We start from the raw sequence: 12,299 nt of genomic DNA on the forward strand, positions 1-12,299 counted from the left end.
GGATAAAAAAATTTTTTTTTAAATTTACTCAGAAAAATTTTTCTTTGTATATACACCATTCTGAACATCTAAAAGACTTTTGACATTTGCCAAGAATGTTCGTTTAGAAGCTGCCATATAACCATATTCTTGACAATATTGTTTATACAAATCATATAAAGACCTTTCATCTAATGACACAAAGTCGCTTTCTTCTATGAACAGTTCATATACACTCTTGTTTGCTTCTAACAATGTTTGTCTCTCTTCGGTATGTGGAATTTGTCTTGGATTGAACTTAGAAATATCTAATGTCATGAAATATGAGAACAAGTGGTTGTAAAAGTCAGATGTCAAAGTTTCTGCTAAGTCGTCAAAATATTCTGTATCTTGCATATGAGCTTCTGACGTTCTGACAACTACATATCTTCTGTCAGAACTTTCTAACTTCATCGGAACAGCATTGTTTGAAACCATAATGAAGTTTGCAACATTTTCACAAACTCTTTGGTCTTTATACTTTCTTTCAACAACTCCAACTTTGTCTGTTATAAGACTCTTCAAAGCATCTGAGTTCAAAACTTTTGTTGTATCTATACTTTGAAGTTCATTGCAAACTATAAGTTTCATATTCTCTATTGAGGAGTTAAACTTGCCACAGATGTTTTCTAAGTTTGTCATATTCGGATTCGAATACCTTCTAACAGTTTGCACAAAATATCTGTAAAGAAAGTATTCTTACCTGTTCCTTGTTTTCCAATTATAATGAGAGCAGTTTCATTTTTAGCACTTGGATGTTGTAAGATGTTTGCAAACCAACATAAGATATACTCATAACCTTTTCGTTTCCATTGCATATAATTTCTTTGACATGGTCTAACCAAGCTTCTATAATATTTTCTTTCCATTCTACTTGTTCGTATTTATATCCAGTGAAGATAGAATAGAAGTTTGGAGAAGGTGTATAGAACTTTATACCTCGAACTGAAAAAATCTTCTAACTTTGACAATAAGATATCCCAAGCATCTAACATCTTCATGCCAACTTGTACGACTTTTTTTTCTTAAGTTTCTGTCTACATTCTTGTTCAGAACTATTGTTGCTTGGTTTGTTAAAGACAACATCCCATTCTTTCATGACATAACATTCTGGGGCAGAGTCGACATAAATGACTAAACGTTTCAAATTCTCGACTGCTTTGTTATAGTCTCTAAATGGACACATATTTCTGAATGCTTGGAAGTCATAAAAATCTGAAACATCTATTCTGTATATTTTATAAAAATAAAAAAAAATATTTTTTTATTCTTGACTTTGTTGTTCCATTTGTTGCATTTGTTGTTCTTGAGCTATTTGTTGTTGAAGTTGTTCTTGTAATACAATACTTTCACCAGTTGCATCTTCCAATTCGAAACTTTCTGCCGTCATTGACAAATACATAGGACATAAAAGTTTTACAGGAACAAAGTTTGCGTCAACTAATGTCAACGTTATACTTGCCAAAGTGTTTGAGTTCACTAAGGTTGAAAATTCTGCATTCGAATGAACAATAGGCAAACCAGCAGAGAAAGTATTGTTTATACGCATAAGTATCTTTTGGTCATAATAGTTTCTGTCGACATTCGAATAACACTTTGAACCTAAGTTTGAAACAATATATAAGATTGGTGTGCTTAATGTCAATGGAATAGACATTCCTTGTATGACACCTTTTCCTGTTATAGGAAACTGTTGGTAGTAAAAACCAGAAATAAGTTTTGTATTATAGCTCATATCGTTTATAGTAAACTCAGTCGGACATCCAAACATAATGAAACCTGCTCTAGTTGCAGCACATGTTACACCCGTACTTAAAGTATTAAATAAGTCAACAAAACCTGTTGGTGGTATATCTGAGTAAGTATCTTCAAAGGAGTATTTTTTACCATTCACAACAATAAAGTCTTCTGGTGTCAAAAGAGCAAAACAGGCTTTAGTCGTCATTGTGTTTAAAGTTAGTTTACAATATCGTCCTTGAGGACTTTGTAAGTTTGTTGTTATAGAATTATATGACTCAGGGTTTTTAGTCGTAATAGTATAAACCATTATGTCTTCTGCCATTTACTTAGCAAATAAATTTTAATGAAATGTTGTGGTCGTCAAATATTTTTATAACGTCTGGGAAACTATATTTTAAGTTCAACGTTTCACCTCCTTTCATAACGTATATCTTGTCAATGACATTATATGAAACACCACAGCAACTAATGTCGGGTTCTATTTCTTTGATGTTTATATCGTCTGCCTCTGTCAAAAGTTTCAATAGTTCTTTCAAAACTTCATGAGGTGCAATGACATATGAGTTCACTTTTACAGGGTTGTGTTTCGACCAAGTTTAACATTATACTTAAAGCTTGACAAATCTTCTCCTGAGTTTGAAGTTTGTCTTTCAGTTGTTGGTAGTCGTTTCGAATATCTGCAACAGAACTTAAGTCTCTGCTAACTTCAGGATATGTTGGTTCTTTTACAGGAACAATTGTTATACCATCTTCGTCTTCGTATGGTTTCCCCACTTCAACATCTCTGTCTTTGACATTGACAACACTTTGACTGTTTGTTTGAGTTGGTGAATTTAACTTCACATCTGCCACCGCCATTAAACCTTTTGAAACACTTACGCTTCTATTTTTCGGAAATGACATTTTACTTAGAATAAAAAGATGGACGTATTCGGATATCTTTTGAATTGAAGCAGAACAAAGTTTACTCACAAACAATACAAATACATTGACAGAATAGTTCTTTACAACAAACAATGGAAAATGTTATAGAATAGCAATATTTGCTGAACCAAAATATTTTCATAAAGCAAAGAAAGTTGGTATAACTGAAATGGTGAAAGTTCTTGAAGCAGACAAAAATATAACTTCAAAACTTACAGAATATTTCTAAAGGAAGTTTATATACAATATTATGTCAAAACTGGCGTACTGTCAATATTTGACGGAGAGAAGTCAGTTCAAGAACAACTTACTGACCTGCTGCCAAAATCTGCTCGATGGAAGCTGTCGTTATGCCAATCTGAGGAGCCCCAGCAGGTTTCATCGAACGAATCTTCAAAAGAGCATCTTCCGTGAAAAGTGCTATTGGTTTTGTAAACTTCTTTGCTTCAATTCATCTGGACCGTCTCTGTCACCAGTATATTGTATTTGAACTGTACCAACAGTTGAAATACCACCCATAAAGTCTTCTGAGTCAGCAAATGGAATGCCAAGCCAAAAGTTTGAACGGTCTCCATTTGTATATTGAGTTTTTTGACCTCCTGTATGAGTCCATACTTTCACATATGGCATAATAGAACTTTGCATTTCAGGGTTAATGGTTGTTGTGAAGTTGTTGTTAAAGTTCATAGCATCTAATGTCAAGTTGTATGACCTCATATCCTCAACTGTAGAATATTCTTCTCTTGGATAATATTTGCCATCTATGTTTATATGATATTTAATACCAGGGTTGTAGAAACAAGAATAGTCATTTATAGTTCGTCTGAACAGTACAAACATAGTATCTGCATGTTTCATTGCAGTTGTTAAAGCAATATCTGTTCTTGCACCTGGTCTGGACTTTGGTTTCCAACTTCACCTGCAAAGTCTTTGACAGATATTTGGTGTATAGGGAACATAAGTGGAACTGCAATATATTTGGCAGCTAAAGCATTTGAAATATCTGGGTCCAACATATAGACTGCAAGTCTGCTTTCTATTCTCTTGCATTCAAATTTTTCGCATGTGAACTTAACTGGGTCCCAAGCAGTTCCAGCAGCATTGAAATAATAGTTTACTTCAGTGTTGAGTTTGAGAAACCAAAGTCTAAGTCAACTTTGTCTTTGCAAAATTCGGCGAATGACGTTTTATTTGTTCCCTTTACGTCTGTAAAGTGAATGGGTCTTGTGTTGGTGCAATGACTAAGTTATTTTTGCTTGGAGTAAGTTCGATAGAAATTTTTCCTGCCCAGTTTGGCAAGTATCTTAAAAACCTGAAGATGAGGAAAGATGACAAAGGAACTCTAAGTTTCAGTTTTACTTTAGTGGCAGCATTCCATCTGAACCAGAAAGGTTAACATAAACTCCTGGAACGTTAGGGTCAAGTCTTCTTATTTTCTCAATAGTTGCATACTGGTCTGTTTGTTCTCTAGCTTGTGGTTGTACTGAGTTTCTCAAAGCGAACCATTCATAGTTTGCCCATGTTACTGTTTGAACTAAGTCAGAGTTAGAATATATCTTATATCCCATGAAAACTTCTGGAGCATATTGGTATCCGACATAGAAAATTCCATTGCAACCTTTCTTGTCAGACAACTTGGCAGAAGGTTTTATTTCAATGTCTTGTTCCACGTATAAGAATGAGTTGTCAATAGAAATAATATGAAACCTGTCGCAAGCAATATCTACTGTTGTTGAAGAACCTTCTCCAAACTCACCTACGTTTCCATAAGAAACAGCAGTTGTATATTCGTAAGTTCCAGGAACTATTTCTGACCTTCTAATGGCATTGTCGCATTCGTTATACCATTCGGAAACATTTCCGTTCATGGCATCCAAAACTGTTGGCGTTATATTCTGAGCGGCGTACATTTCATATGGGTAAAAATATAGAATAGTTGGATTTATGTGTCATAATAGAACCCACTCGGACCAAGCTTTACTTTCTTCCTGACTGAGTTTTTAACTCTTCTTTTTCCTTCATTGCCACTACTTTCACTAGATGAAGTTACTTCTTCACTACTTTCACTTTGTTCTACTCTTCTCTTCTTCTTTGGTGTCGCTTTTGGTAACTTGCCCTCTGCTTCAAGTTGTTGCATCTTTGCCTCATGTTCACCTAGTATGTTGTAAATTTCCCATGTCCTTTTTGCCTTTGGGCTCTGGTCGCCCATCTCAGGTAACCTATATCCTAGAAAGATTTTGTCATAGTTTGTATTTGAGTCTTCGCGTATTGTTTGCATGACTCTTTCCTGAGTTTCCGGTTCAAGCTCTTCAAACAGAGCTTGTCCATATGGAATAAGCTCGTTTCCAAATATATATTTTTGTAGCCATTCTGGTTTTCTTTCCATGTTACCAATAATATCTTTTGTGAATGGGAAAGCTTTTACCCAATGTTTCAGTCTTGCGTCATTTATTTCTGTAGTTGGTTTTATTTTGTCAAGGAACATGTTTTTCAATACTAACATTTCATTTGGTACTGTCCATTTGAGTTTTCTTAAATATTCATCCCTTCTCGGTTCATTGTCTGCAAAGTAAGTTTTTATGACATTTTGCAAACTTTCGTTTGCAAGGTCATGTACAATAGGTTCTCTTCCTTCTCTCTCCCTAACTCTCTTTCTAAACTCTTCACCAAATATACCATCTCTATGGTTCTGTGTAGTTCTTTGAGATAAATGTTCTAGAACGTCAGGTGTTATATTTCCCAGCCATGTTCATTTCATACTGGTCCAAAATATCTGCATGTTTCATATCTTTCAATGGCATTAAAGCCGCGCTGAAAATACCAGCTATATCTGGTTCACCATTCACTTCCATTGCGTCTACAACTTCTTGGAATTGAGGTTGTAAGTTTATGAACCACCTATCCGGATTAGCTTTATGACCCCATCTCATTGTAGTTCCATAGTCTGCAGAAACAAAAGTAGGTTTGTTTCCATATTGGTTAGGTTCTGAATGAACTTTAAACAATGTTTCATTTCTATATGTTTTGTTGAAATTTAACCTTTTATTTTCACCGAGTTCAGCCAAAGATTGAACGTTATATGGTCGTAAGTAAAAAGGATTATTGTATTTGCGTACATTTCTTTCAGTACTTCCATTCTATGCTGAATATTTTCATCTGATGTTGGAGTCTTTTGTATGTCGGCGAACATTTTTCGATATTCTTCTACTATGTCAGCCGAATTTTTCTTAGACTCTTGGAAAGATTCCATATTCTCCTCATACTCTTGTTGAGGGTCAAGATTTTTCGGCTGTTCCAAATCTTCATCTAGTTCTGTGAAGTTAGTTTCCAAAGGAGGGACTTGTTCGTTTCCTTCAGGCTCTTCTAGCTGTTGTTGCTGAACTATTTCTTCCATGTCTGGTTGTATCTGAACTTCTTCCTGTGGAGTTTCTTGTACCTCATCTGCTGGCATTTCATATATTCCGAGACCGTTTTTAACAAGTTCCCTATCTAAGTCATCCGGACTCATAAACCTTTCTTCTTTCGTTCCGTCTCTATTTTTTACGCGTTTCATGAAGAGAGTTGAATTATCATTTAGCTCTGACACCAAATATCTCGGAGTAAATTCATTCATGTCATTTGGATGATATGCTATTAAATCATATCCCTTAGCGAGCTTGTATTTTCCAGGTTTGAGATTATATCCCATTTGATGCTGAACCATAAAGCTAAATAGGTTCGGGTCAGTATTTCCTTCCTTGAACTTTCTAATAGCTTCTTTATATCTGTCACTAAAGTCAAGAGTATCTGGGTAACCATAATCTTCCTTAAGCATTTTTAAGAATTCTTGGTTTCCTTTTTCTCTACTTCTTTTATGTCCTTGCTCTGTTTGTGGTTGTTGTTGTGCAGGGTTTTGAACTGTTGGTTGCTGTGCTGGTTGTGGAGGTGGTTGTTGTGCTGGTTTTGGTTGTGGTGCTGGATTTTGAACTGTTGGTTGCTGTGCAGGGTTTTGAACTGTTGGTTGCTGTGCTGGATTTTGAACTGTTGGTTTTGGTTGTTGTTGTGGTGCTGGATTTTGAACTGTTGGTTGTTGTGTTGGTTTTGGTGCATGCCTGTGTCTGTGTCCATGTGACGATGTAAATGTTTTAGGTAGTCCTGGTGCAGGTGCTTCTCTTGGAGGGTTTGGTGGTATATAAGTTCCACCAGCTGGCACATATGTTCCATCTGCAGCATAATGTCCTACCTGACTTTTCGTTTTTAAGAAAGCATTTACTAGGTCTGTTTTGGTCTGTTGTAACTCTTTTTCTTGACTTTCCACAACAGTTGCTCTAACGGCGTCATAGGCACTTTGAACTGCCTGTCTCGTTGCTGCATCTGTTATTTTCGTCATATTTTGTGCTACTTCTCTTAACTCTTTGTCGAAACCTTCAGACTTCAGTTTCTTTCCAGATGAGAAGTCGTTCACTAGTTTCACCTTACTATGAAGAGCTTCGAAGGCATTCTTAAAGTCAGCATTCATTAAAGCTTCATTTGAACTGTCTTCATCCGCTTGTATTTTTGTCCTTATTGACCCTATAAGTTGGGCTGCTTTAGCGTTGGCTTGGGCATCTAACCAGTCATTATTAGCTTTTATATATTCTGCGCTTTTCATTGCCTTTTGCATGGCTGCGTCGTTATTTTTACTTTCTTGTGCTAAGTTTTCATACTGTACGGTTTGGTTTTGCAACTGTAAAAGTTTTTCTGCCTTTACATTTGCTTCAACTTCTTTTTTATACTCATCGCTATCCATATATGTCTTCATGGCTTTTTGTTTTATCTCTTCATCTTTCAGTACTTTATATTGAGTAGTATGGTTTTTCAAATTTATAACATCTTGTTCCATTTTTGCTACTTCTGCTGCTTTTTCTGACACTTTTTTGCATATTCCTCTGTACTTAGTTCTTTCAGTTGTTCTTCTTTCTTCTTTTTCTCTACGTTTAACTCATTGAGTTTCTTTGTGTGTCTGTCATATTCTAGTTTCTTTTCGTTTTCACTTATTTGTTTCTGTATGTCTATGTTTGACTTTTTGACATCTGTTATTTGATTTTTGAGTGAACTCAAATTCATTTGACTTTGAGGGTTATAAGCTGTTCCGTCTGCAGCTCCACCATAGCCTGCCATTTTCGCTAAAAGTGCCGCTCTTAAACCTCCACTCTGTGCACCAATAACTCGGTTTAAAAGCATAGGGTTGCTTGACATTTGTTGCAACATAGTGGGGTCATTCATCATTTGTTGTTGCAACTGTTGTTGTGGTGTCAGTTTTACTATTGGATGTTTCAATGCTCCCTTCCTCTTACGTATATTCTTACGTAGCTTACGTGGCATTTTAAGTGAAGTTAAAAAGCGGTTTTTGACAGATGTTTATATGACACTTTTTGTTCAGCACAAAAAACTACTCGGTCAAAGTGTTGTCGGTTTTGTAAAATAACCGTCCTATCTCATTCTATAAGGGAGAAAAGGCTTCTCAAAGTATACTTCCTTGGAACGCCTGTAACTTTTCCTGTAGCGACGATAGACCCTTACTTGTCCGGACAAAGTTATACTATTTTGAGCGCTCTACAAAAAAGTCAACGGCGACGACTCTCAAAAACCGTTGTGTAAAAAGTTTTACCGTTGGACAAAAAAGTATATATAGAAAACAAAAAACGTTTATAGTTCATTCAATATTTGAGATGGAACGGTTTTCCAACGGTAACTATTAAATAAAATTAAAAAAATAGAGGGGTTTCCGTTGACGAAAACGGTTTATTTTAAACTTTTCTATGAGTGGTCCGAAAAAAACAGTTCATTTTTCATAATGGAAGGAAGAAAAAGTGTCGCAAACAATTCGTCGACTACCTCTGCAGTTAAAGTTCCTTCAACTTATGTCTCACCATTCTCAAAACCCTTACGACCTCCTATAATACCAAAGCAACTTCCTCATACAATTCAAGACAAATTGTCCAACAATTTGAGTTCTTCTTCTTCTCAAAACACAACAGAAACATCTGAAACAGTTGTCCAAATAGCACCAGAACAAGTTTCACATAGTTCTACAATTCAAGACAAATTGTCCAACAATTTGAGTTCTTCTTCTTCTCAAAACACAACAGAAACATCTGAAACAGTTGTCCAAATAGCACCAGAACAAGTTTCACATAGTTCTACAATTCAAGACAAATTGTCCAACAATTTGAGTTCTTCTTCTTCTCAAAACACAACAGAAACATCTGAAACAGATTTACAACCAATAGAACAAGATATAGTCTCTCAAACTACAAGTATGTTAACAAGAGCACAATTTCAAGATTTAATTTCTCTTGAACAATATTCGAGTAACGAAATACAAAGCGACGACTGTAACCTCTCGCTACCCGAATCCATTCAAAGAAAATACGCCATGAAAAGACTGAAATTGTTGTATAAACTTCTTAACAATTGGGGGTCGAAAACAACTCAGATTATAGTGAAATGTTTAACAAAGTCATAGAATCTCTTAAACCAATTGAAAACGACATAAAAAATCCCAGTGTTCTTGTAGACCTTTTCGCCTCAAAATTACCAGTTACAACTAATCTAATAGCAACACAAGCTATAGAGCAATTTATTTTATGTTTTCCCAAGCAATATAGACAACACCTGAGGGAAACAAGAATAGGAAAATTTCAATTGGTGTATCCTACAACATACAACTATTACGAAGAAGCAAATGAATATGGAGAACTCTCATTCCATTTCACACTTTCAGTTCCTGAGGGAGAAGAAAAAGCAATCTATCATGTACAATCTCTTGCAGGATGTGAAGGAAAACCTCACATAATAACTACTGTTGCAATTGAGAAACCTGCAAGAGTCGAAGACGATGTTTTATTCGCGTCCATTGCTGGTTTTGGCATGGGAGAACCAATTCCAATTTCCCATTTCACAGAATACTCAGCACAGCATTTTCAAAATGTAGAATTCGTGTTCTACGACCATCAAAAGTTCCTGCTAACAAAACCAAAGAAACAATTTGTCTGAATATTTGTTGCTGGTCATGTGGCTGACAAAGAGCCATCAGATACTGACTATGAAGAAGAGGAGGAGGAAGAAGAAAACGATAGCGATGTCGTTCTTATCGAATAAAAACTTTAATTTTTTACTATATAATTTTTTTAGTTCTCCTCTAGGTTTTCTTATGGGCTAGAGGGCACGAAGTGCCTGGAAGCCCCACTTACCTGACCTATATGATATATATAATATGATATATATAATATGATATATATAATCTTATAAATATAATTATATTAATTATTAGCAAAAATGGCTAAAAATTTGGTGCAATTGTTGACATTTTGGCTAAGAATTGGAGGATGTAAGTGCTATTATATGAAATAGTATCTCACACCCTCCAATTCATCCTATTACGCCGAAAAATTTTTGGTGAAATTCGACGACAAGTACCTTATTCACATGATTTACTATGAGAAGGCACCAGAAGCTCCCTTATATATTGACGTCTGTATTGAGCTTCTATTCCTTCCCAAACATAATCCTTTTCGTCCTCCCATTATAAGGGAATGAAAAGGTCATTGTCATGATCCTGATCTGCTTGTTCCTCTTGTTCGTATTTTTGTACTATTCCTTGTTGTTCCATATATGCTTGCTCTGCTGTTGTTTCGTTCTCATTCATGATCATTGACTCTAAAGAGGACATGTACCTTCTGGACGCTTCCATTAAAAAAATATGTCAATTTATCTGAAAAATAACGTATTGTGATGGGCCCACTGGACGCAGGCCAGTGAGCACTCACAATATATACTGTACCATCACACCCTCCAATTCTTCCTATTTCGACGAAAAATTTTAGGTGAAATGCTAATCTTGTTAAATCTTTTCTTTTTATAATGGGTCGCTTACGTTTTGGCGTCGCGTGGCGTCGCGATGTAAACTATTCAATTTTGAGAAGCTTACACTGTTTTTTCAAAGGTTTATGGCGTCGCAAGGGCAAAATTGAATAGGCCGTTGTCGCCAATGTAATGTTTATTTTTGACATATAATTAAATTTTTTTAATAATTTTCCCATCATATCATTAAGCTATAAATATAGTTTCATGAAGAAAGCGGGGAAATTTTCTTCATAAGGAGCAAGTTCTTACCAAAAACGAGAAATTTTGCTCGATATTCTTTCGCATTTCGAGCAAGTTTTCTCGTTTTTGGTAAGAAACCAAAGGCTGTGAGGCACTGATAATGCATTTGAATCCATAAGTAAAAAAAACATAATTTTTTATTCAATTGCCACGTAAACCTTGGCAAAAATAAACTTTACATTGGCGACAACGACCTATTCAATTTTGGCCTTGCGACGCCATAAACCTTTGAAAAAACGGTGTAAACTTCTCAAAATTGAATAGTTTACATCGCGACGCGATGCCAAAGTACTTTTTTCCTTTTATAATATGTATAATATACATGTCATGTAAATATTAAATTTATCAATAAAATGAATTTTTAATTGGCGCCAAACGTCACTTTTCGTTATTACTATTTTCGGTATAAGATAATCGAAATACAAATAACAACGCGATTCCATGATTGCTACCAAAGAGAGATTCCTTAAGTTCGGCGATACAATATCCCAAATGGAACATATATATGGGATCAGCTACATGTACTATAGGAAGGTCATCTGTGAAAAGTTGCGATCCATTACGTAATCTACATTTCAATTGGATGTCGTTGAGAGCTGAGAAAGTTCACAATTCTTAACTTTCTTACATTATTGGATATTTGGATGTTACTTGTCAGATGATCGAACGCAAACATAAGAACCAAAGTACAATAGGCATGTTGAAAACGAAAAGAATAAAAACAGTTTTGTGAAAAGTGACAATTTTGTGTGGCAAAAAATCATTTTCACAAAAATGAGAGAAACTTTGGCTGATTAATAAGTTATTGAGCCAAAGTTTATCCCATTTTTTGATAGAATAGGAGGCTATGAGAGACTGATGAAAGTTAGTATCTCATAGCTTTCAAAATAAAATGGTTTTAAATATGAAATTGAATAAATTTAGCCAAAAATTGAATAGAAACTTTCAAAAAAATCTCAAAATTGGAAAAATCAAGGAAAAAACTACAAATTTGATATAAAAACATATGATTCATTAACTTCTTTATTTATAAAGTATAATTATTTATAATTTAAATGAATCATTGAGTATGAATTGAGAGTTTTATAAAGATTGCAAAAATTAAAATTAAATCAAAATAAGCTTTTCATGAAAGAAGTTTACGGTTGCAATTTGTTAGTGCATAGCATTGCAATTGTAAACTCCATTCTTGAAATGAAATTCGTTTGCGACATTTTACATAAAAAATGGAAGTTTTTGAATGTCACAAGTGAAAAATATTTGTAATGAGTGGAAATGGAGAGAAAAGAATTCATAGATGACGATAAATATTTGATTGTGATGGTAGAATTAGATCCACAATTAGATCGAGGATTACGAGAAGAAATGCCGCAAAGAAACTTAAAGAATCTTTCAAGATTATCAGATAAACAAATTGAATCACTCACTAAACAAACAGGAATGCACTTTGAGGGTGAAGATATCGGCAATAACCATGAAAGAAACAATCA

At 34.8% G+C, this 12,299-nt stretch overlaps 7 protein-coding genes and 1 pseudogene across 8 annotated transcripts, besides 6 other annotated features; 1 reads left to right on the top strand and 7 right to left on the bottom strand.

The window, feature by feature from the left end:
• Positions 1 to 5,669: part of a mobile genetic element that runs on past the window's edge.
• On the bottom strand, positions 25 to 660 carry TVAGG3_0099560 (protein of unknown function, DUF4106 family; the record flags this gene model as incomplete). Its single annotated transcript, XM_051222752.1, has 1 exon — positions 25 to 660. One exon carries the CDS (start codon positions 658 to 660, stop codon positions 25 to 27), a length of 636 nt encoding a protein of 211 aa, XP_051107738.1.
• Positions 1,455 to 2,080, bottom strand: TVAGG3_0099570 (uncharacterized protein; the record flags this gene model as incomplete). The annotated part of the gene is made up of 1 exon (XM_051222753.1): positions 1,455 to 2,080. A coding segment is annotated over one exon (626 nt), but the record flags the coding sequence as incomplete, so codon positions are not given.
• On the bottom strand, positions 4,625 to 4,960 carry TVAGG3_0099580 (protein of unknown function, DUF4106 family; the record flags this gene model as incomplete). Its single annotated transcript, XM_051222754.1, has 1 exon — positions 4,625 to 4,960. The coding sequence occupies one exon, from the start codon at positions 4,958 to 4,960 to the stop codon at positions 4,625 to 4,627; it is 336 nt and encodes a 111-aa protein (XP_051107740.1).
• Positions 5,670 to 5,734: 65 nt separating the features above from the next.
• On the bottom strand, positions 5,735 to 6,496 carry TVAGG3_0099590 (protein of unknown function, DUF4106 family; the record flags this gene model as incomplete). The annotated part of the gene is made up of 1 exon (XM_051222755.1): positions 5,735 to 6,496. A coding segment is annotated over one exon (762 nt), but the record flags the coding sequence as incomplete, so codon positions are not given.
• Positions 6,497 to 6,498: 2 nt separating this feature from the next.
• TVAGG3_0099600 (protein of unknown function, DUF4106 family) lies at positions 6,499 to 6,789 on the bottom strand (the record flags this gene model as incomplete). Its single annotated transcript, XM_051222756.1, has 1 exon — positions 6,499 to 6,789. The coding sequence occupies one exon, from the start codon at positions 6,787 to 6,789 to the stop codon at positions 6,499 to 6,501; it is 291 nt and encodes a 96-aa protein (XP_051107742.1).
• Positions 6,790 to 7,038: 249 nt separating this feature from the next.
• Positions 7,039 to 8,025, bottom strand: TVAGG3_0099610 (annotated as a pseudogene). The gene has a single exon. A coding segment is annotated over exon 1 (987 nt).
• Positions 8,026 to 8,497: 472 nt separating this feature from the next.
• On the top strand, positions 8,498 to 9,169 carry TVAGG3_0099620 (attachment subunit-related family; the record flags this gene model as incomplete). Its single annotated transcript, XM_001280129.1, has 1 exon — positions 8,498 to 9,169. One exon carries the CDS (start codon positions 8,498 to 8,500, stop codon positions 9,167 to 9,169), a length of 672 nt encoding a protein of 223 aa, XP_001280130.1.
• A 1,059-nt stretch (positions 9,170 to 10,228) lies between these two features.
• Positions 10,229 to 10,396, bottom strand: TVAGG3_0099630 (uncharacterized protein; the record flags this gene model as incomplete). The annotated part of the gene is made up of 1 exon (XM_001292340.1): positions 10,229 to 10,396. One exon carries the CDS (start codon positions 10,394 to 10,396, stop codon positions 10,229 to 10,231), a length of 168 nt encoding a protein of 55 aa, XP_001292341.1.
• A 186-nt stretch (positions 10,397 to 10,582) lies between these two features.
• Positions 10,583 to 10,660: a mobile genetic element.
• Positions 10,583 to 10,660: a terminal%2Cinverted (terminal inverted repeat of MuDR-1/Phantom-1 transposon ID:TVAGG3_0099640).
• A 363-nt stretch (positions 10,661 to 11,023) lies between these two features.
• Positions 11,024 to 11,088: a mobile genetic element.
• Positions 11,024 to 11,088: a terminal%2Cinverted (terminal inverted repeat of MuDR-1/Phantom-1 transposon ID:TVAGG3_0099650).
• Positions 11,089 to 11,569: 481 nt separating this feature from the next.
• Positions 11,570 to 11,695: a mobile genetic element.
• Between the last annotated feature and the right edge of the window lie 604 nt (positions 11,696 to 12,299).

Source organism: Trichomonas vaginalis, chromosome IV (genome assembly GCF_026262505.1).
Source record: "Trichomonas vaginalis G3 chromosome IV, whole genome shotgun sequence".
NCBI lineage: Eukaryota > Parabasalia > Trichomonadida > Trichomonadidae > Trichomonas > Trichomonas vaginalis.